This window comes from Citrus sinensis, chromosome 8 (assembly GCF_022201045.2).
Source record: "Citrus sinensis cultivar Valencia sweet orange chromosome 8, DVS_A1.0, whole genome shotgun sequence".
In the NCBI taxonomy this organism is placed as follows: Eukaryota; Viridiplantae; Streptophyta; class Magnoliopsida; order Sapindales; family Rutaceae; genus Citrus; species Citrus sinensis.
In genome coordinates this window covers 9,430,054-9,455,157 of record NC_068563.1, presented here as the reverse complement: position 1 = coordinate 9,455,157, position 25,104 = coordinate 9,430,054, and the positions used below count along the sequence as shown (strand labels likewise).

At 30.3% G+C, this 25,104-nt stretch overlaps 2 protein-coding genes across 5 annotated transcripts in view; both read right to left on the bottom strand.

Moving 5' to 3' along the window:
- The window catches only part of LOC112495544 (geraniol 8-hydroxylase-like), a 59,523-nt gene extending 43,477 nt beyond the window's left edge, over positions 1–16,046 (bottom strand). The window contains exons 1-2 of one of the 2 annotated variants that reach the window (XM_052432553.1): positions 15,089–16,046; positions 14,202–15,016 (exon numbers count right to left, since the gene is read on the bottom strand). In XM_052432553.1, the coding sequence (XP_052288513.1) occupies positions 14,423–15,016; positions 15,089–15,982 (1,488 nt within the window). In that variant the 5' untranslated portion in view covers positions 15,983–16,046 and the 3' untranslated portion in view covers positions 14,202–14,422. Of the gene's footprint in view, positions 1–14,201; positions 15,017–15,088 lie in introns of those variants that run through there. The other variant, XM_052432552.1, reaches the window with a different exon arrangement.
- Positions 16,047–20,020: 3,974 nt separating this feature from the next.
- LOC127899025 (aspartic proteinase 36-like) lies at positions 20,021–23,708 on the bottom strand. Of its 3 annotated transcripts, none has more exons than XM_052431664.1 (6): positions 23,247–23,707; positions 22,859–22,988; positions 22,485–22,735; positions 22,156–22,383; positions 21,406–21,578; positions 20,021–20,267 (listed from the first exon to the last, which is right to left on the bottom strand). In XM_052431664.1, exons 1-6 carry the CDS (start codon positions 23,471–23,473, stop codon positions 20,251–20,253), a joined length of 1,026 nt encoding a protein of 341 aa, XP_052287624.1. In that variant the 5' UTR covers positions 23,474–23,707; the 3' UTR covers positions 20,021–20,250. The 3 variants fall into 3 exon arrangements, with proteins under 3 accessions (XP_052287624.1, XP_052287622.1, XP_052287623.1); XM_052431662.1 differs by lacking the exon at positions 20,021–20,267 and adding an exon at positions 21,105–21,325 and having other exon boundaries at positions 23,247–23,708; XM_052431663.1 differs by lacking the exon at positions 20,021–20,267 and adding an exon at positions 21,123–21,325 and having other exon boundaries at positions 21,416–21,578.
- Between the last annotated feature and the right edge of the window lie 1,396 nt (positions 23,709–25,104).

Genomic DNA, 25,104 nt, shown 5'->3' with positions numbered 1-25,104 from the left:
AAAGGGCGTACCTTGGATTTTCTCCTTCCTTAATCAAGTTCGTTTGGTTGCAAAGATTTTGATAGTACCAATTCTAGTAACACGTGAACACCTTGGACATGTCTACTATTGCTACTCTACTTTTAAGAGGAAATTCTCCTTCGTCTAAAGACCTTTTGGTATCCAAGCTTAATTCTAAATATCAAGCTTTATATTAGATTGGGACACACAATTGGTATATTACTGAAAATTCTACCATAGTGAACCCTTTATTTGCTAAAGTCATATTTCTAATTGGAGGCGACATTCCTTTCAACTTGGCAAGATAGCTTTTGATTTTATTGTAAAGAATGTAGATATATATTGGGAGAGAATGCACTACCATTCCTTCCTTGATTCATCACTTGTTTACATCTCAAGATTATAATTTAGTTGACGATGATGAAGTTTTTAATTCTTTTCCTAATTATATTAAACCAACCTATCCTATGCGGACACCCTTGGTGTTGTTGGTGATCAAGATGAACATACTTAAACTAAGAATGTTCTCCTAGATTTGGCCATTATCATTTTTGAGCTTCAAATCATTTGCTCCACTCTTCAGCACTTCGATGATCAAAAGGACACGATTTTGGATTTGTTGGATTGAGCTAAATGCATTGAAAACACTCTTAAATGACATTAGGCGTGGTCATTACTCTTGATGATTTCTTTACTTTATACCCCCTTTGTTAGTTAGTTTTGATTTTTGACTCGTTTAGCCTGCTATTTCAATTTTTTGTTTATGTTATATATCATGCTTTCGCACTTTTTGTCAAAAAAGGGAGATTACATTTTTTTTTTCATTTTTATTGTTACATATTTTTTTCGTTTTCATTGCATCATGAAAGGGGGAGAGTAGTTCTTCATTTTGTTTACACTCTATTAAAAGGGAAGTTTATTTATTTCTTTGATATGCATTACTGCTCTCTAAATGTACGAGATGGTTTATCTTAACGGGAGAGTTAATTTTCTCAATTGAATTATAGTCATGAGCATTTATTTATTAGAGGAGATTTGTATCTGAACTAATGGTGACTTATGGTTTTTGTTTTGATTAGTTCTTTGGACAATTGGTTAGTTTATGTTTTGGCTACAAGGATGTCAAAGGGAAAGATTGTTTTGGTTTCTATTATTGACATCATCGTATCAATAATATTGCAATTTATTTATTTCTTTTATTAGGGATTTGTTTCCTTTTATTTGAAATTTATCTAGTCTTGGGAATTAATTAAAATTAGATTATGCGGAATATTGAAGAATATTTTTAGAGGTATAAAAGAAGCAAATTGGCATGAAAGTAGGATTCCATATCAAAGATTTCCAAATAAATTAAGATGAATACTACATTAGTAAGTATATCAAGTACTTATGGAATATTAGACTCTTAAGAAAGTATAGTCTTGAATCAAGTATTTGTTAAATATTGGACTCTTAAAGAAGTATATTTTAATATTCCTCTACTAGGATTTTGGGTGAAATACTACTCCTACGTAAAGAGGAGTACTTCACACATTGAAAGAGTAAAGATGGTATGTCATATTTTATATTAGAGAAATACCCAATGCAGAGATCAAGATGAAACCTATTTGGCCGCATATGATGTTTCATATCTCTATGATGTTTTAGTCTTTTTCATTAAGTCTTCATCATATTAAGTCTTTCATTAGACATTCTAATATTTACTTTGGTCTCATTGAGATGAAGGACAGCAGCAAACACAATTAAACAAGGGTTTCTCACCAAGCAGGGTCAACTAAGTTAGTTACAATGAGTTGGTGGCAAGAGTAAGAGGATGTCTAAAATTATGTAAGAATCCAGCATATATTATAATCTTTTCATTACTCCAAACCACATAAAAATTTTCTGTGAGTTCTACTTCAACAATTTATTGTTTTTAGTCTATTTATGATGAATGAACAGTAAATGTGACAATTCATTGAATAGTTTTAATGAACAGTACTATAAACAGTATCCATGAACAGTAACTCGTATGAACAATATAACATAAAAATTTATCAATGAGCAATATTTTTAGGATTAATTAATTAGAGAAACTAATTTATCTATTGTTTTTATTTTTCCTATGCTTCTTTAAATAGATCTAAATTTTTTAAAGAAGAAGAAGGAGTATTTGATTGGATCTCGGGAAGGGTTTTCTCATGAGATGAGCCCTATTTTTTATTTTTTTAATATCATTCATACCTTTATGTCTTGAAAGACAAGACGAAGTATAAGATTCGTCTTGTATGCATGATGAAGTACAAGACAAAATTACAAACACGTTAAAATTTATTCAAATAAAGATAGATTTGTCTTCTTATACTAATGGAAAAAAAGACATGATTTTTTATACAAAGGGGTTATGTAAAAATAATCCTTCTATCCCAAATAACTCAGAAAAGAAAAAAAAATAAAGTTTAGGATCAAAGGACAAAACATAACTCCTTATTGCGGTAAAACATAACTCCTATATATATAATTATTGTCTAGCGAAAATATCCTCACTTTACTAAAATAAGGATGCCATAGATTTTAATATACTAAACAAAAAAAGATAGTTTATTATATATTGGTACAAAACAATATAAAGAAAGGGAGTTTAGACTCTTGGCGAAATAGAGGGAGAAAACAACAGACGAAATGAAGAAAAAGAAGAATGTTGATGGGAGGAGAGATAATAAAGAAAAATAAATGTTATAGCATCAATGGGTTGAAATTAATGTATCACATCATCTAATTCATTAGATCTCAGCCATTGATTTTGTTTTAATCAAAATTTATTTGTGTTAGTTACTAAAAAAAAATTAGAACTATGGGCAAAAGTGCATACCAATGCATGGTTGTCAATCAAATAAAACTACTTAAAAAAGGTTCAACCAGACTCTTGGGGACATATATTAAAATATACAAGAGTTTTCATATATAAATATTTCTTGTCATTTACCTCATCCTATCCTACACTCAAAAATTTTAATTGATTTCCTTGTATTTTTAAACAATTGACCCTTTTGTTAGTTACTTCTACAATAGAAGTCCAACCATATGAGCTATCCTATTATCTTGATGTAAGACAAAATTACAATTTAATTATCTTAGAAAGCACTCTTATTTTGCTAGAGTCACATTTAGATTATTATTTAATTCGTTATTTTTTTGTTGAGTATGATTTTTTCATCTATTTGAGTTAACATACAAAATCTGACTCAAAATTTTACAAGAACGTTGATGAGGAGAAGACAATTAGATAAAGAAGGACAAATGTTAAAGTATCAATTTGTTAAAATTAATGTGTCATGTAATCTAATTCATTAGATCTCAGCCATTTATTTATTTTTTAAGCTAAATTTATGTTTTTGTTTTTTATTTTTTTAAAAAAAAGTAGAGTGGTGGACAAAAGCATAGATCAATTCTTTAGCTCTCATCTTTGATATGGCAAGTAAAAATGAAAATCATTTAAACTATTGAGGACATATATATTAAAATATGTAAGTGTTCTTATTTACAAGTATTCTTGTCATTTGCCTCATCCTATGCACCCTCAATTTTTTAATATATTCCCTTGGATTCTTAAACCCTTCACCCTTTAGTTAATTCTACTATAAAAGTCTAACCATGTAAGATACTTTCTCGCTTTGATATAGGACATATATATATTAATAGAATTTAATTATCTTAGATTGCATTTGTTCTTTTGTTAGTCATCTTTAAATTATTATTTAATTCGTTATCTTTTTGTTGAGTTAGCTTACAAAATTTAACTCAAAATTTTATAAGAAAGTTTATGACGGGGAGAGAGGATACAAAAATGAATATTATAACATCAATGTGTTGAAATTAATGTATCATGTAATCGATTAGAACTTATCCATTAATTTTGTTATAATCTAAGTATAAGTGATGAAAGAGTTTGTGTCCTTCAGCTTCCAAGTAATTATCATGTGAGATTCCACAACCCAGCTATACTAGTTAGTCTTACCTTTTCTTCTTAGTGCTACATTATTAAATTCTTATTTAGTGGTACATAGTCAGGGATGAATTGACTAATATATAGGCGCTTCATTCAATATGCAGAGCATTATGAAATGATAGTATAAATTCAAGATAAAAGATGTGCAATTTAATTTAATTCTATAAGATTTTGTGATTACCAATCTGAAGAAACTGACTTATATTCTGAAAAAGTTGTTTGACCTGGGTCATGTGATTGATGCCCGCTTTCATATTTCAGGGTGGCTATGGCCTATGGGCCAAAAGCTGAGTGGCCTTGCTCGGCTCAACCTACAGAAAACAAGGTTATGCTCTTTGGCAAACAGAGTTGATGCTTATCTGACTTCTTATGCATAATTTTATAAATTTTATAGCTAATTAACTAAGTGCTAATCCATGATCTAAAATTATATTTTAGGGTGAGATCTTTGCAATGCGATGCAGTTTAATGCCAGCATTTGCCAGAAAATGTTTTCACTTTGTTATTGCTGGTAATGGCCAAAAAATTATTTTATGAACCGTTAATTTTCTGCTTTTAGTACTATGTGATTTTGTGTACATTTTACACAAAGAGCGCCATCCAAAAAGATTTTTCTTTTCATTTTATGACCGTAAGTAGCGTAGAAATCTCTTCATTTATGGTGTATTTACTTATTGGGAATGGGAATGGGAATTAAGGAATGAGAATGAATAATATGTTTACTTGCTTAAATGAGATGTGGAATGAGAATCAAAGTGACAAGTTCCACCTAAAATTGGGAATGATTACTATAGTTCCCATTCCTATGGGGAGAGGTGGAAATGAGAATCCTATTCCCTAAAGTGACCATATTACCCCACTTAAATCTTAAAATTATGATGATGATGATGAAAAATTCATAGTTGATGATGATGATGATGATGATGATGATAATACTAATTAAAAGGAATTTAGATCTATCGCAAATAGATGTAGGCAACTAAAAAAAACCTAAAATTAACAACTTAATTAATTTTTCAGAAATACTATTCATAGTTACTGTTCATGGTTATTATTCATAGTTATTGTTCACAATTACTGTTTACGGTTACTGTTCATCCGTATAAAAAATATTAATTTTTCAAAACACAATAAATTGTAGAAAATAAATTATACGGAGATTTTTACGTAGTTCGGATTAATCAATCCTACATCCATGAGGCCACGGCTAGATGAAAAGTAATTCACTAAGTTGCGATGTTACAACCTATGGATTTACCAAACTTAAGATTCTCACTTACAGTTTATCACCATACAGTTTACTCAACCTTAAACTGAATCTGCTTTTCTTAAATAATTGTTATCCCTCTTGATCCACGATCCTCAAGGCACTTCGCAAAGTGATCAATAGGAATTTTTCAATTCTTCAATGTCTAGTAATCCAAGATCTATATAGACTCTCTACATAGATGAAAAAAAAATAAGAAAATAAATCAACACAACATTATGTGCCAAATCTGGATTCTCTAGGGAAGAGGCCGAACTTTACTTCTCTGCTTTATGCTCTGTGTTGTGTGTCTTCAATTGTGAAATACCTCTCTTTATATAGGCACTAGGGTTTCACAAAAATAGCAAGTCTTAAAAGACTTGGATTTTTTCCAAATAAGAGTTTTTTTCCTCTTATAATTCCTATGAATTTGAATAGGAATAAATCTGATCTTCTTACCTTGTCTCTCAAGAAATATCTAGATCATTTAGTAAACTTCTTATTTGAACAAACTTCTTGCTCTAAATAGATCTTATGCGCCAATTATAGAATCCCATCATTAATAGACTTGTTAAATTAGACATCTAATTAAATTAGGAAACAAATATTTCAAATAAATTGGAATCTCACTAAATTAGGGAATTAATAAATTAATCCCTATTACAAGATATGCAATAAATAAAATTCTAATTTAACTAGACTTGCCATAAGATGCCAACTCTATAAATAATGGACTTAACAGTAATTATAAATTATTATTATTATTATTATTATTATAATAAATAATGACAATAATTAACTAAGGGCGGCTTAGTAATTTATAACAATCTATTCTGATTTCAAGATAAAGTAAACATATCAAGGGCAAAGCTATCTTGCAACATGCGTTTGGTACCCCTCTCTTTTGTCTTTTTTAAGGTCAATTATAATAGTGTCCTACTATTTGTTATAAAAATAAAAATGCTAAAATTTTTTAAAGTTTTACGCATTAGTCCTACACCTACATAACATCATTTTTCTCATCCATTTTGCACCATCAATGACATCATTTTTCTCACCCATTTTAATTAAAAGGTAATTAAAATTATTTTCCATATAGAAACAGAATAATAAAATAAATTTTTATTATTTATTTTTTAATTAATTATAAAAAGATATTTGTATTAAAAAATATAGACAATCACTAATAACCATTGTTTCTTCAAGTGCAATGACATTATTAATCGAAAGGGGATATGAAGGGTTTCATTAGCCTTGAAATTAGATGATTTACATAAAGATAGTCTCAATGCTAGCAAATGCTGATATATAAAGTTGCATGCTTCTTCTAAAATAGCTGCAACAATAACTATACCACAAAAACACAAGGAGTTACATTACACTACCACCTTTTTTTTATTATTAATTTAGAGACCCTCAATTTGGTTGTTAAAGACAATGAACCTTAAAACGTGATGTAGGAAGCATTTTAAATAAAATAAATTAGAATTTATTAGAAATTATAATATTTGGGTCAATTTAGAATTTAGTATTTTATTAAGGTTTATCTTATTTTATTAAGCTTACTTGAGTCATATTTGTAATTCTAATCTAATTAAGATTTTAGATTATTTTTCTTATTTGAGAAAGATTAGGATTAAGTTAGCTATTATTATATATACAAGCTTGTTATTCTTAATTTATAATAACAGACACAAGTTTCTCATTAATAATATTCAATTTTTTCACAATTGAGATATCTTCTCTGGTGAGAGCTTTTTTTTTTTTTAAATTTTCAAGACATAAATGATGTTAGAGCTTTTTAAGTTTTCAAGACATAAATGATATTAGAGCTTTTTTTTGTACCAGGCAGAGCATTCTTGACCACCAACTCCATACATTAGTTCCATCAAGTTAAAAAAAAAACCTAGCAAAACCCGAAGCCGCCATCACATCCGCCACACACGGTGCCGCCGCCACCGGTTTCTCTTCTTTTCGGTCGATCCTCTCTCCCATCCGAAAGCGCACACATCCAACCCATAACACCACCATCCCATCACCGTAGCCACGGGAAACTAGCCAAAACAGCCGCTGAACCACCACGAAAATCCGCCTCTCCATTCGCTGCAATTCGCCGCGATTCACAGCCTCCACCACCACCCATTCGTCCACCATCATCAGCTCTTTCTTTTCAACTCACTCACGCTGCCAACCCCCGGTCGAATAGCCGGAAACCGAAACCAACCTCCACCCGCAAATTTAACTCAACTTTTCGGTCAAATCACAACTATTTGAGACAAACCACCACCAGCATCACACTCAGCACCATCAAATCTTCCAAATCCACCTATCCTAGGCCAATTTTTCGACGACCGTTGCTAGCGACACCAACTTTTGCCTATTTATAATTTTGCCCCTTTACTTTTTTATACTTGTACTATTACCTATAATTTTATGTTCTTTAAAAAAAAACCAAACAAACTTATAAAAAAATAAATAAATTAGAAATTTACTAGGAATTATAATATTTGGGTCAATTTAGTATTTTATTAGAATTTATCTTGTTTTATTAAGCCTACTTGAGTCATATTTGTAATTCTAATCTAATTAGGATTTTAGATTATTTCTCTTATTTGAAAAAGATAATGTTTAAGTTAGCTACTATTATATATATAGGCTTGTTATTCTTAATTTATGATAACAGACACAAGCTTCTCATTAATAAAATTTAATTTTTTCTTAATTGAAATATATTCTCTTTGGTGAGAGTCTCTTTCTTGAGTTTTCAAGACGTATGCTAGAACGAAATCTAGCATTGCTTCCCCCCTGTGTTAAAACGTCATCTAATCATAGGGTCTTATTATAGTTGTTTGCATTGGAAGGCTCATCTATCGCCGGCATATCTAGTTATCCATCAACATTGCCACCATTACATTGATCAGAGAATTTTGAATATGTTGATAGTTTTTTTTTTTTTTGTTTACTCACTTCTATTTCTTAGTGATGATACCGTCATTGTTGTCATTGATGGTGCAATAATTTTTAGCAATATTATTTTGATTTTTCATTTGATTTACAAAACTTAAATATTAAATATAATACTCAATTTTAGTCTCATATACTTAAATATTATTAATATTCAAGTTCATGGATGGATATTGAATAAACCAAATCCGGAATATTTTAGATAGATATTATCCAATCTATTTGGATCAGATACTTAGACATCCAACTTGAATGGATTTGTTTGCTCTTTCTAGCTGTTAACTAGATTAATAATTTTATTGGATTTGGTTTTAAAACTCCTAATATGATAACTCATTCATGACACAATTAATTATATTAATTGACTTCTATTTTAATTGATAGATATGTGTTAAATTGACATCTCTATTGTTATCCATGTGTGATGTTAGCAAGAAAGAAGAAAGAATAGAAAATACGTATTTTTAGATTATTTTCAAATAGAGTAATTGTTTAGAAATTTTTTATCCTTTTCTCATATCAGTTAATGACTATTTAAATAGTTGGGGTGGAGTAACAAACACCAATTTATTTAAGTGTGCAATTAAATTATTATTTTTTATTTTAAGGACAAAAACTCATTGTTAAAAAAAAGATTTTACAAGTTCATAAACTAACACTTTATTATTATTAGTAAATTAACATATTTTTACTAAATAATTAAATAATTGATAGTATGTTTAATAAATATTATGTTACAAAAAAAATTAACTATATAGAATATGAAATTAAATTTATTTTTATATTTTGTATATTTCATCTACTTGAGATAATAAAATCTCTTGTGTTGAAAGAAAAAATTATGGGTTTTGAACCTTGTTCACATAGGTGAGAGGAAATTAGTTGCCTTTATGTTAAATTAAAAAAAAAAGATCATATTTATACTTATCATTAATTATGGTTAGTAAATAATATACATAGTTTAACTATATAATAAAGTAGTTAATTTATTAACTAATAAATTATTAATTTAAATAGATATTAATAAATGTAAGAAAAATTCATTTAATTAGAAACTTAGTTCAATAGAGTTAAAAAAAAAAAAGAGAATATTATTGACTTATATGTCATAATTTCAAAACTTTTAATTTTTTTTTATTTACATGAACAATAAGGGTCTTTGATGTTAATAACCCAATAATTACATCTCAGCCATTATGCAATTCTTACGTTAAATCCAACGGTAGATTTGAAAAAGACAAAAAATGGGGTACCAAACCCCAAAGGTATTGTAGCTGGACCCACATATCAATAGCAATATAGTTCATTCCAATTTCGATTCCCACAAGTAAAATAAACAATTTATTTTGATTCTCATTTTTCATTTTAATTTTAGTCTGTTCCAATTACTAATTAGTAAATACACCATTAGAACATTAATTGTAAAATGGAAACTTTCCAGCTCCATGTGAAGCTCCTCTTTTGTTTTACACATCAGTTTCTAACACACTGTGAGAACATATATTTGTGATGGCTTGGCTGCAGAGGTCGCTCAACTTGCAATGTTTGGCTCATGTTATATTAATCAACTTGCTGCAATGTTATAGTTACATTTCAAAATCTTAAATAATGGTTATTCTCAATATTTTATCAAGATTTGCAGGTAGATTTTGTGATTCTTTTGTTTTCAAGTTGGTGTGCTAATTTCATGATTATCTAGTTTCAAATCGTAATATGAAAAATATGAATAATCTTCTGGTCTACAGTTGGAGAAGCACTTATGTGGATGGCCCTACCCATAACAACTTGCCATACGGGCAGGTCTGCTGGGTCCCACTCTGAATCTAATGATTTTTTTTAAATTTTTAATATTAAAGTTGGTGATTTCAATTCAAGGAACCACCTGACCTACCCAAACGATTGGCTTAGGTATAAACTCACTTATAGGGAGATGGTGAGCTCGATCCATCTAAGTTTCTTTCTTACAGTTAATGATCTGATTGGCACCTATCAAAAACACCTCGACGTTTAGGATGCGTTTGGTACACTGTATTATATTATATTATATTACATTATTTTTATGTTAATGTATTGTATTATGTTGTATTATATTAGCACTGTATTATAATAATGTTGTACAATATTTGGTGTTGTACTATACTGTATTAATTTTTAATTATACTATGTTTGGTGTTGCACTGTACTATATTAATTTTTTGTGATTAATTTATATTATATATTTAAAAAATAATATTTATAATTTTTAGTTATACTGTATTTGGTACTTCACTGTATTAATTTTTTTAATTAATTTAAATTATATATATTTAGAAAACAATAGTTATTAACGTTTTATTTATTTATTAAAAAAATATTTTTTTTATTTTTTTATTTTAATTTCCTCCCTCTCCTTTTTTTTTCTTTAGGTAATGCTTTTCAATGTATCATTATCTGCTTCCTCTTTCTCCCACCTTTGTCTTCTCCAGATCTTTTTCTTCTTCGTTCATTTTTGTTCTCTTTTTCTCTTTCTTCGTTTTCATTTCATTTTCTTTTTTCCTCCTTTTCTTATATTTTCTTTGTCTTCTTCAATTTGTTTTCCTTTTTTCTTTTCCTCTTTTTCTCCTACTTTCTTCTTCTTCTCTGGGGTTTATCTTCGTCTTCATTTCATTTTCTTTTTTTTCCTCCTTTTCTTCTATTTTCATTGTCTTCTTCAATTTGTTTTTCCTTTTTCTTTTCCTCTTTTTCTCCTTCTTTCTTCTTCTTCTCTGAGCTTTATCTTCTCCACAGTGAAGGCGTCTTCATGGAGCAATGGCTATGGTGTCGCGCAGCAGTGTAAAAGCGTCGGTGATGGCGTCGAGCGATGATTGCCAAGTCGATTTGGTGGTACTAGATTGGGTTATATGAATTTCATCGTGAATATGCTGTAAAGTTTTCTCAATTTTATTTTCTTGATGTTGCTCTAATACGATGCGGCATAAACCCGAACCCCCCCTCGGGTTTGGTTTATGCGGATCTGACCGCATTAGTTTCCCAAGTTAATGCAATACCACGCTAGTTGAATTTAACGCCAAATATAAGTTAGTATTAAGTTAATGCGAAATAGTATTTTAATACTATGTTGTGCGGGATACCAAACACGCCCTTAGGTTAGTGTTTGATTTATTAAAAAAAAAATTAGGGAAATAGAATAAAAGATATATTTGAGCAATTTTCGAAAAGAGTTAGATGTCAGTTTGGAAAAGATGTGAGTATTTCGTTGAAGCTCATGGATTGCGCACTTTGTGCCTCTCTTTCATACGACGAAGAATCTTTAAGAGAGAGAAGTCAGCAATGGATAATGTTAGGAATTTTAAGTTCTCACCTATGATTTTTTCAAAGAATATATTAAACAAGTCGTAAACTAAATAAAATAAAGCTGTAGAACAACGCTAGTCACACATCTCAAATTTTACGTGACAACTTCTCTATTAGAGAAGAAAAATACAACAGCCAATTAGGGGTGGGCATGGGTTGGTTTGGGTTGGATTTTAAGTCAATCCAAATCAAACCATAAAAATTTGGATCCAACCCAAACCAACCCAAATATTTTTAACCCAAACCAAACCAAACAATTTGGGTTTGGTTTGGGTTTGGTTTGAATTTTATTATCAAAATAATTTTTATTTTAATAAAATTTAATTATATCAAAATTATAATAATTATTAATTGTTATTAATTATTAAATTGATATTAAAATATAAAAAAATATAGTGGATAAAAATTATAAATTTTACAATAACTTAATCCTTAAATTAAAGAATACTAAAAAATCAAAATAAAGTTTAATCACAAAAATTATTATTTCTCAATAAATAAGAACGTACACTTTAATAATAAACTTTCACAAACATGACATTAACAATCTAATAATAAATTTTGCCACTTGTTATTTATTTAATTATGCAATATTTATTTTTATTTATCGTTTTAGTAATTTTGCGTTATGTTGTCTACTTATATGTTTAATTTTAGGGAGATTGCCAGTTTCCCCCCTACAGTAATCAACATATATTATTTTTCCCCCTCCTGCTTTTATAATGGCCAAAAACTCCTCTAATAGTATAAGTTTACAATATTACCCTTATTTTCAACTACTCTTTTATTTATATTTATTCTAAATTAAATAAATCACATGAATAGAAACTAAATAAAAAATAAAGCATTAAAAATAAGAAATATATGTTTTGATATGAACAAAAAAATTAATAATAAAATTTTTTATACTTATTTATTTTGTGAAAATTTTCTTATAATAAATATATAAGAAAATTATTAGTCAAATGATAAAAAAATTATTATAAGAAAACTTGATTGACAAATAAAAATTTATTATAAGATAAATAATAAAATATTTTACCTATACTTTTTACATTTAATTTTAAAATATTAAAAAATATTTATTATAAGAAAATGTTCACAAAATAAATAATTACAAGAAAAAATTTTATTATTAATTTTTCTGCTCATATCAAAACATATATTTCTTGTTTTAATACTTAATATGGGCATTACATTCAATTATTGACCAAAAATTAGCCACCATCTAGCGTATCGGACCCAGTCCAAGCCGAGTTATTATTGATCATTAGTAGAGTCTCCTGCTCTTTCTATGATGATCCTTCCATGTGGGAGGAATTATTTTTGTAAATAAGAAAAAAAATTTATGTTATTTACAATAATATTTATTTAATTTAAATTTATTTTTACTGTTATTTTCATTTTCTAACTGTTGACAATTGATCACGCCGTAAAAAATTTAATGATGGTCTTTCACTTATTTGTGTTCATTTATTTTGTTTTCATTTATTTCATTTGAAAATTTGAGCGTTGGGGTTTTGTCTATAACCCATGGGTAAACCATACCCAAACCATAATGAAATGATTTTCTACATAAAACTCACATCCAACCCATTTTAATGATTTACCCAACCCGAACCATTTAATTTGGTTTGAGTTTGGATAAACCCATGGGTTGTGGGTTTATACCCACCCCTACAGCCAACGATGACCCGATAAAATTTATACATATGAAAAATTGTTACTGACCGTTTATATATTTTACGTATGCTTTAAAATCAAAATATTTCACCATAAAATAATATTAAACAGTCTCAAAAATACTTTCTTTAAGTATTTACATTGAACCACTCCATGTTTTGTGCGTGGGGGTGGCAAAACCCAGGGTTGGGCCCGGGTGTGGCAATATCCGGATTCGGTTTGGATTTTTTTTAGATGCTTAGACCAGGCTTTTTTATTAGGGTTAAAAAGCCTTGATTTTATTTTTTATAGTATTATTTATGCATTTTTTTAATTTTTTAATTTTTAATTTTATTTTAATGAAAGCGAGCATAAAAAAATAAATTTTAAATGTTTAAAATTTTAAATATGTGTAATAAATGGACCCAATAAATATAATAATTTAAAATAATATATTTTATAATTTTTTTTTTACAAAATTCGGGTTCTAAACTAGACCCTAAACTTATCAAGCGAAGCCCAAAACTTACCCAACTTCATCCCCGAACAGGGTACTACGCGGTTCACATCACCCGTTCTAATCCAAATCCGGCCAAATCCGGCCGAACAGAGATTTTTGACATCCCTATTTATACTCAGCTTCGTTTGCCAATTTCATATAACAAAGCTGACATTTTGACAATAACATTTCCATGTATCCTCTGCCAAGTTTGCTTTCATGGCTGAACAATTCATAGACTCTGGTGCTCACAAAATCATTCAATGCGAAGGAAACTTCAGTTATTTCACAAAATCATTTTGTGGACAGAATGTGTTTTTGTGGCTAAAACAAGCATCTACTAATGAAAAACAAGCTTTGGCCTAAAAAAATCATTAGTCGAGAAATTTTTTCGTTGCCTATAATTTGTGTAGGTAAACATCATTTCATTAGTCGCGAAACATTGTGTAGGTAAACAAAACGTTTTTCATAACAATGTTTCTTCGCTTATTTAATTAAAAAAAAAATCGTAACAAAAAACATCATTTCCTTGGTTATTCAAAGTTCTACACATTATTTGCTTACAATATCGATTCACTCAAAAAAGTGGATTTAGGTTATCAATTGGATAGTTGCTAATAAATAATAAGAACAATAGATAAACAACAACGGTGAATACATAGCAACAACAAAGTGCTTTATTAGCTACAACTAAACGCACTCCACCGGCACAAAAAACTATGGTATGGGACTAAATGGCAATGGGGACAGCACGAAGGGGTTTAGCCTTCTGTATGGTGAGGCCAAATTTCTCTTTCATGTCCAAGCTCTCATCTTCAAGCTTCCAATCAAAAGAATTAATAAGTGAACCCAACATTAGATATAACATTCTGATTGCCAATGGCAAACCAGGACAAATTCGCCGCCCAGCTCCGAAGGGAATTAGTTCAAAATTCTGGCCTTTGAAATCAACATCTGACCCCAAGAATCTTTCAGGCTTAAAAGAGTGAGGGTTGTCCCATATGTTTTCATCTCTGCCAATAGCCCATACATTGACAAAAACTTGTGCACCTTTTGGCACCGTGACGCTTGCAATTTCAACGCCTTCTGAAGCTTTACGGGGGATTAATAAGGGAACAGCCGGGTGCAACCTAAAAGTTTCTTTCACAACTGCTTGTAGGTAAGGCAACCGAGCGATGTCAGATTCGTCAATTGGGCTGCCTTTGCCAAGAGTTTGTTTTAGCTCCAATTTTGCTTTCGATAAAACCTTAGGGTTGTGGAGTAATTCTGCCATTGCCCATTCCATTGTAATTGAAGTTGTGTCATTCCCCGCAATAAACAAATCCTGTTATATGAATTCTGTTAATTAACTCGTAATTTTGTACGAGAAATTAATAAAAAGAAATAGAAATATTACCGCAAGCAAGTGCTTGATATGTTTTGTGTCAAACTCTACACTCTTTTCTTGGATAATATTGAGAAGAGTATCTAACGTATCTTTAGATTCGGTGCTAATACTACAACCATGTTCTTGTCTTTGCTTCAATCGTTGATCAATCAAGCGATCCAACACTTCGAACATCTTGCCAGAATAAAGTGTATTGCGGCGCCTTATGCCCTGCAGGTCAAGCATTTTTAGTAGAGGAAAATGGTCGGACAAGTTAGGCTTTCCTGCTTCTTCCATGATACCCCAAACTGTATCCTTAAACTCTCGCTCATTGGGATCAACCAAATCCATAGAAAAAATTGTGTTGGATAACAAATTAAGTGAAGTATTAAAAGCAGCTTGGCCAAAATCTATTGCTTTACCCGCACTGCAATTTTCTTCAACATAAGCAAGAAGGTCTTTGATTTTCTTGCGTCGGAGGTCTTGATTGGCATCGAGTTTCTGATTACTGAAAATATGCATGTTGCATATTTTTCGAAGACTTCTCCACAGTGGTGAGACTGGCAGCCAGACCAAACTGAATTCATGGTGCTGGTATGGCTGGGACAAGATTGATTCAGGGACCTTTCGATCACAGAATAATGAATCATGTTCTTTAAGGATAGCTTTGGCCATGCTTGGAGAAGAAATCACTACTGTGGTCACCTGGCCAAGTCTTAGACTCATTATGGGGCCATGAATTTTGGCAAGTTTGGCCAGTGACTTGTGAGGCTTGCCACCCAGTTCCAGGAGGTTTCCGATCACCGGATAAGGCCTCGGTCCTGGTGGAAGCCCTTTGCGTTTTCCACTGGAAATGAAACTTAAAGCCATCACCCAAACCAATGTGAACACGAGCCACAGTATGCAGCTGATTAACAAATCCATCTTTGAATTGAAGTTTGTATTTTGATTTCTCTTTATTTGAAGCTCTCATTAACACCGTCCCCTTCACCTTCTTTTATAGTAGCTGGGTTCTGACAGTTATTAATTGGAGTTGGTCCAATGAAAAATGAGATTTGAATTGGAGTTGGTCCCAGTCTCCACCTGATTAATTTCCGACAAATAATTACACGCCGTCCACGAAACTGCCGACGGATGTGGAAAAATCAAATAAGGGTAATACCGAAATTTTATGAGTCAATTAACAGAAATTTAGTGAAATATTATTTTTTCATAGTTAAAAATTACAAAGTACTATTTTTCATAATTAACAATGTAAAAATGTATTAGACCTCAATAACTATTGCTGTCGTTTAAATTAACTATGATTAACAAGAAGAATATACGGCTCTTCGAGAATGTATCACTTTGGGAATTCCAACAATTTGTTTAATCGATACAAATTGTGACCCCTCTAACAGAGGGACAAATAGTCAATTTTGAAAGAACTAAATAATTTTGACATTTTAATCTTTATCATTTCATTGGTGCAACGGAGATGGCATAGTATTATCCTATAATAAGGTAAAAAAAATTGTTTTATGCAGATAAATTTCACATGGATTCAAATGGCCGTTTGTTTTTTGACTTATAAAATACCTTAAACATATTTTAATTTCAGTAATTTATCTGTTTTATGTGTGTTGATATTTAACCTTGACATAAAAAAAATTGTCAAATATTTATGTTAGAATAAAATTATGGAAAAAATTTACTTCAACACATAGTGTTAAATCCTCAATAAATTATTTAACTGTAACACCTTCAAAACTACTCTTATGAACATATTTTTTTCCACCATGAAAAAGATTAATTATTTTTTTCTTTTACAGAATTGATTATTTATGACAAATATTTATGATCAAAATTTTAAAATAATTCACACTTATTGATATGAAAAAACTTTATAGTTTACTTACATAAAACAATTAAATTTTCAATATGATTTTTTTCAAATGATTTGTTTGCCTTTTAGTTTAGTCTTCATTTCAATAGGATGAGGACTTCCTCATTAGAAGGGACTCTCTATACATAAATTTGTATTTATATATTGACAATTATATTCTTTAAATTTATTTTCAAATAACTTGTAATACAAAATATACAAAAGTAAATTTCTAGAGAGTATATTCTCATTTTTTCAAAGTGAGGATATCACTAAATTATTTATATATATATATATATATATATATATATATATATATATATATATATATATATATATATATCGATTTTTCTTTTCTGTGTTTGTGTGTTTGTTTGTCCGAAGACTTCTCTAGTTCCCGTCTCATTCTTTATCTCACCATGTGTATTAACATTTTTTTCCTTTGCCAGATGCTGGCAAAGAAAACTAACCATCCGATTTCAATTGAAAGGAAATTTCTTTTGGTTTTGATTCGCACACGTGCTTGAGGAAAATCAACCAAATCATTTAGGTCATGTTTGTTTAGGTCATTTAGGTCATGTTTGAAGAAAAGGGAGGAGAGGAAAAGAGTGGAATGGAGAGGAAAGGAGAAGAGTAGTGAAATTAGATTTTATTGTTTAGTTTGATATAAAATTTGATAAGAAAATGAATTATAATTTTTTTCTTCAAACAAATTTATCCTTTATCTTAAATATTAAACTATTTATATTAGTAATAATATATATATATATAATAAAATGGTGGTCCGGTGGCCCGCGGCGGAGGTCCGGCAACCTTCCGGCTAAGTCAACGGTGGTCCGGCGACCTTCCGGCAATGTCTGACGGTGGTCCGGTGAGATCCGGCGGTGGTCTTGTGACTTTCCGGCGACATCCGGCGGTGGTCCGGCGACTTTTCAGTGGAGGTCCATTTATAATATTAAATCAATAAAATAAAACTATAAATAATAATTATTAATGACATTAAATAAGTTAAAAAACCGAAGGGTAATTTTGAAAACTTTAGTTTTTAATATAAGAGGAATTTAAATTCTTCACTACTTAGTATGGAATTCAAATTCTACATTATGATGGTTATTAAATTTTAATGAAAATTAAATTCTTATACATTTTGTCAAACCAAACAATGGAAATAAAAATAGAATTTAAATTATTTTTCTCTTCTATATTCTCTCCTCCCAACCAAACACCACCTTAATGTAAAACCTAATTGTTTTAAACGTGGAACTCAAAAGTATGAACTCGACTTAATTACAGAGATTGTAGAAAAAAACCCTTTGGATTAAAAAATTTCAATTCAAAGGAATTTTCTTTTGGTTTGATTCGCACACGTGCTTGGGGAAAATCAACCAAATCATTTAATGTAAAACCTAATTGTTTTGAACGGGGAACTCAAAAGTATGAACTTGACTTAATTACAGAGATTGTAGAAGAAAACCCTTTGGATTAAAAAATTTTAGAGAAGAATTTGTCTTTGAGGGAAAATGTACGTGTGCTTGTTTAAAAAAAAAAAATCCGAAGAAAAACAAGAAGTTATTTAGGATATAACGCAAAACTCTACTAAAGAATACTTAAAAAAATATTACTGATTTTATTATTTGTGGTTATTTCAAAGATGAAGGTTACATACTTCAACAATCAATTGGATGTTTTATTATATTATTTTTCCCTCTTTTCACTGTATCTTAACTTGCTTTGTGCAATAGTGCAAGTAAGAAAAATTGAAAAGGTTTGAGGGGAAGGAGAGAGAGGACTTCTCTACTTAACTTTCAGCCATTCAAAAGAGAGAGGAAAAGTTAGATATGGGAGTTCAGATTCTTGTAAAAATAAAGAGAGAAAACAATGGAGGAAATGAAGAAAATATTGGCGAGGAGGAGAGAGAATAGAGAAAAATAAGTGTTATAGCATCAATGGGTTGAAACCAATGTATCATATCACCTAATCCATTAACTTTAAGCCATTATTTTTTTTAATCTAAATTTATTTGTGAATTAGTTACTCATATATATATATATATATTGGGAGAGAGAGAGGGTGAAAGTACAAGTCAATTTTTTAATCCTTATCTCTCAAGATTCAAACTATTCGTGATGACCAATCAAATAAAACTACTTAAAAATCATTCAATGATGAGGCTATTCAGAGCATATATATTAAAATATGCAAGAGTGTCCATATATAAATATTTCTTACCATTTACCTCACCTTATCCCACTCTCAAAATTTTTAATGTATTTCTTCGTGCTTTTACATCCTTTTCCTTTTTTAATTACTTTCACGGTAAAAGGCCAACCACATAAGTTATCCTATTGCCTTAATGTAAGATAAAATTACAATTTAATTATCTTAAAAAGCGCACTTTGTTTTGTTAGAGTCATATTTAGATTATTATTTAATTCATTATTTTCTTGTTGAGTATGATTATGTTCACCTATTTGGGTTAACTTAGAAAATTTAATGCAAAATCTTAAAAGAGCGTTATGAGAAGGAGAGAGGATAAAGAAAAACAAATGTTGCAGCATCAATTTGCTAAAATTAATGTGTCGTATCATTTAGTTCATTAGATCTCAACTATTTATTTTTTTAATTTAAATTTATGTTTGAAAAAGGAAAAATTCTATGATGCCGTAATTAAAATCACGACATCAATACCGTAATTATTATGGACCATTATATTAGATCAACGATTCATAATTATTATAATATAATAAAAAATTTTAATTAAATTATATTTAACCGGTTACAAACCGATTAAATACTGTTTTAAGAAATAAAATTTTTGCGGGTATAAATTAAAAAAAAAAGGATTTGCACGTTTTCTTATACACGTTTTCTTCATCCTACAAAACAATTCCCTGAACAAACTTCAAGACATAAAAAATAAACATTGTTCAAATCTTTCTTTCATTTCTTTTATACTGCACCTTCTTCGTCATTTCTTCTTTTCATCATCTTCTTTGACCATTTCTTCTTCCTCTTCTTTCCTTCTTCTTCCATAAACTCCTTTTTTTTTTTCCTTCATCTTCTTAAATCACCATACGTTTGATTAGTTCAGATCAATGTAATTAAACACATATGAAATTACTTTAAAAAATAAGAATTGCAGTATTTTCATGTAGCAAAACAATTCCCTGAACAAACTTCAAGACATAAAAAATAAACAATATAATTTTTTTTTTCATTTCTTTTACACTGCATCTTCTTCGTCCTTTCTTCTTTTCATCATCTTCTTTGACCATTTCTTCTTCCTCTTCTTTCATTATTCTTCCGTAAACTCCTTTTTTTTTTCCCTTCATCTTCTTAAATCACCTTGCGTTTGATTAGTTCAGATCAATGTAATTAAACACGTATGAAATTACTTTAAAAAATAAGAAATTACTATTACTTTAAAAAAATAAGAAATTACTATAAAATTTGGTTCTATTGCTACATGAAAATACTGCAAACTCAATGGGTGTTTAGGGAGCTAGCTAGTTTTATTTGTTCAAATTAATGGGATTATTAAACAGATGTTTGGGCATTCATATAGAGATGAAAGTAACAAAAAGTATCCAAATTAGATCATGCGATATATCAAGAAACAAAAGAATGGATGACTGCTCATGAAAGATTAATCTGAACATTTATACAGTGTGACCCATTGAGTAACTCATATTTTCTTTTGGTTGCTCTCAATTTTTCTTGTATTCAGTAACTCGGTGATAACTAACAATGCTCTTCTTAAGTTTGTTTTGCCCTTACTTCTATAAAATATATACTGAATCTTGTAATCTAACTTTATCTTGTATAAAATTTTGCTTGTGTTCATTATGCTTTTTCATTTGACTGGTTAAAAAGAATTTTGAACGATCAAAATTTTACAATATTTTATCATATAATGAAACAACAAATTATTATTTTTTAAATGTTAAGATAATATATTTACTAAAATTTTGCTTTTATAGGATTGTTCTACCGACCACATATTCATTGTTTTAATTATTTTCAATCATATCTACCGAATACATATTACTGTTTGCAGTTTTAAAAAACAGGTTATAGAAAATAATACCAAACTTATACTTAAATTCAAAATACAGCAATTGCAAAATATATTTTTCATTCTCATTTTTATTTTCAGAAAAATATCAATTAAAAAATAATATCGAACAAGCCCATAGTAATCCAGTTATTTGAAAAAAGAAAATCGTTTTCTTTCTATTTGTGATTTAAACTAAATTTTATTTTGGGTAAAAAGCTAGTCAGTGGGGAAAGAAAGAAAGAAAGAAAGAAAGAAGCTAATAATTGCAATAAAACAAGGTGATTAGAAAACACTGATTTCCCTTGGTAAGAACTGGGCGCACAGACTGAGAGACAGAACTCGTAATCTGCACAACATGAGAGCTTTATACCTCAATCTTTGATAGAGAGTAAAGTGTACTGTTTAGAAAATCAAAACTTTGCTCACCAAAACCTACTGCATTGATTAAAGGATCATAAGCAGCCTCAGTAAGGTATGCCAAAGTGGTCCCAGTATCAACTATGGTTCCTTTGTTGCTTGAAGTAGAAAATGCTGATGGGTCAATGGACAGAGTTTGGCCATTGACTGAAATGCTCTGCAGATTCAGATTATAATGAGGCCTGAAATTGTGGCAATGCAGTTGATTAGTCAACTTATGGCAGTCAATTATTTTATTTTTCAAATGTTCATTATTTATAGAGAAGTGAATGAAAGATCCATGGCACTTAACATATCACAATCCAAATAAAATGCATAAAAGTTGTCTGAAAACTAAAGCATAAATTGATATGTTGCCAAATGTAGCTGCTTCTACGAATTTTTCCCCCCATTAACAGAATTATTACTTTCCTCTAGTGTTTCTGTAAAATCACTATTATAGTTACATCTGCTCATGACTCCCCTTTACGTGAAACAAACAATTTGTTTTGTTCTACTGAAACACTACTTCCATTTCAAACTTAAAAAGAAAACCTAAAAAGGCCTAACAGCACAAAGATGTGTCATTTGGACCTATATAAGCAAGACATGGAGAACTGCAGGCAGAAATGACTGAGGCTATGTAGGAACAAGTTCTAATCTATCAGAAATTTATCAAAGTGAATCAATAGCATGATATCTTTCGGAGGCTGATATGAAAAATGCCAAAGAAACAAAAACGGGGATGAAAAATAGTTTCCTGGAACAAAAATAACATACTGTGATGGGACGAGTGGAGAATAAACTATATTCGGTTCCACAATCTCACCAAGAACCAATATACCCCCGCCATTACTATCCCCTTTTAAACAGTGAGAGAACACTCTTGGTGTTAACCCCTGAGAAGAAAGCTGTGAGATTACAGACATAGACTGTTGGCCAAACCCAAAGATCCCATCAACTGCTCTATCTGACTTCGTCAAGTCTCCAGTCTGCATGGTGCTACACCTGTTCCATAATCCACCTATCAAGATTAGTTTCTAATACCTGAACAACAAGACATAGTTGAAAAAACCACAATGTTAAGCTTGACTGAGTTTCTAGCTCACCCAAACATAATTTGAGCTGTAGAATTTGTTGTCAAAGAACCCTGAAGAATAGTGTCTAAGTGCAAGAAATCTGCTACATAATAGCCTGATGTCCCGCTACCATCTCCATATTGGAACGTGTAACTACACTGATTGCTCTCAGAAGAACAGCCAGAATCTGCCGTATTAAGACCTAAACTGCATCTTTGGTCAGAACAACGGACCAATGAGGCTGTTGATGAGCTACTGGGATCAAAGAAATTGAGCTGAATCTGTTGCAGTAGCAAGTAAAATCAGTCGAAAAATTTCAGACCCAACTACTCCACTTTATGACTCTAATTTTAACAATTTGACAACAAATAGAAAATTTACATATAAGGAAATGCAAAATTTACTTGGAGTCCACTTGTCCCTGGGCAACCATTGCAAGAACTGCAACTGACCCACAAAACATCACTTCCTGTATCAATCTGCACATGAAATTCTCTTGGTGGAGAACCCAATTGCACTTTTGTATAATAAAGCCTAAAAGAACCCACAAAAAAGGAAAAAAAAATAAAACTAATAACAAAGCCAATAAAATAACCAAATTTAATCACAATTTTAAACAAATGCTGCATACAAAAGCAAGAAAAATAAAAAAACAGTCAAATGTAAACTAAGCAACAACAATTCCAGAAACCACAAACAAAAAGCAAATATTTTTGAAAACAAAAAAAAACCCATTACTCAAACTTTAACAAACATATCTATATATAAGGTTTTTTGACATAGCAAAATTACCCAACAACAAAGGGATCATAGGTCCCTTCGACAGAAAAATCAACGACCCCAGCAGCAGACTGTAACAATCTGCCATGTCTGACCCTGTCACGAGCTATAAGCTGACTCAACTCCACTTTATGACTCGCCGGAATCGCCCTTTCAAGCGTCAGAGTCACCGGAAAATGACCCATCACCGCCGCCACCGGCAACAACAAGACGGCGACTAAAATTCCCAGTGGCGCCATTAATAAATGTTACTGCCTTAAACACACAAACTACAAAGCAACAAGAACGCAGTTGAAACTTGAAAGAATGTTCCAAAGGCTCTAAATCGTTATTCTGAAGAGAATGAGAGAGAAATGAGGAAAGTTAAGACGCAACAGAAAATTTGAATTTTTTTTTTTTTTACAATTTTACTTTTACAATTTCATAAACAAAAGTTTTGGAACAAGGAGTTTGATGATGACAGAGTTTCAAAAAATTATGTATGGATCACGTTTCCGCTATATATATATATATATATATAATTAATATTAATTATCAGTTATTTAATGGGACGTGGAACTTTCACTGTGAGATTCTTGTTTGGCTAACAACTACACATCATGTGCGTAATTACTACGCTTTTTTATTTTTCGGTAAATTTTTTTAATAATTTTTTTCCAGGTGTTATTTAACAATTTACTGTAATATATTTTTGAAGAATATTTTGGGTTTTTTAAGTCAGAAAACATAAGATGGTGTTTTCATATATATAGAAATTAACTAAATGTGCTAATAATGTCCACTTTGGTGTTCCAATCAAAACTATTGGCACACTTTAATTGTGTATGATGTTGGACCAAAAATAAAATAAGTCTAATAAGGCCTATCTAATAAATTTCCTCCCAATCAAGCCCACGAAGTGATGGACAAATGACTTAGAATGATCCTTCTAAGTAATAAGATTTCAAAGCCCAAAAGGAGCCAAGGTCCTAGATTCCTATCCTAAGACAAATCACCTAGGATAAATCAACTAGGTGGCAAGGATTTAAAGTCCAAAACGTGCTGAGGTTCTAGGCTCTTATCCTAGGACAAACCTACTAAGTGTGAAGGCTCTTATGATCCCAAGGTCTTAGTAAAAATAACCTAAGGATAGAACATTTCTTCCTCTAATTTGTAGACAAGTTTGTATATCCATGTGTCAATCCACATGGGCTCTAGAGGACAAGTATTGCCAAATGTCACAAGAACAATGACATTTGTCATCGAAATAACTAGGACCCAAGTCAAATCAGTTTGGTCGATAAATATGTCTTTCATTCTCATCAAAAGGTAAGACAAAAAAGAGACTCAAAAGGGGAAAATGCTAACTTTCTCACTCTAATCTTTCTCTTTCTAAATTCATATTTTCAAAAGTCTGATGACTGACTTGACCGTCGGAGGGTTTACGCCGGCAAAACCGGCCCTCTGATAATTTTCTTGTGTTTGTAGAGTATCACAAGACAAGGACCTTCTGATTGCCTAAGGAAGTGGACTCAGAAGAGTATATACAAAGGCCCATAAAGATCAGCCCAAAGAACGAACTCACCATCATAAGTTGGGATAAAATTTGCACCAACATATGACGTTGCTTAACAAGACATTATTTGTGGACTTGTCAAAAATGAACTTGCCCCAAAAAAAAGAAAAAAGAAAAAAATCCTTCTACAGCATTTGCACGTTTGCAATTTATTCTTCATTTGTTGATCAGCATTGAAGTGGACAGACTTAATTCTAGATTTGTTTTTATTAATCTTTAGTTATCTTAAGATAAATATCACTCATGGTAATTTTTTTTTCATTTTAAAAAAGGAATAAATGATTATCTTACTTAAAATTATTGTAACAAATGCAT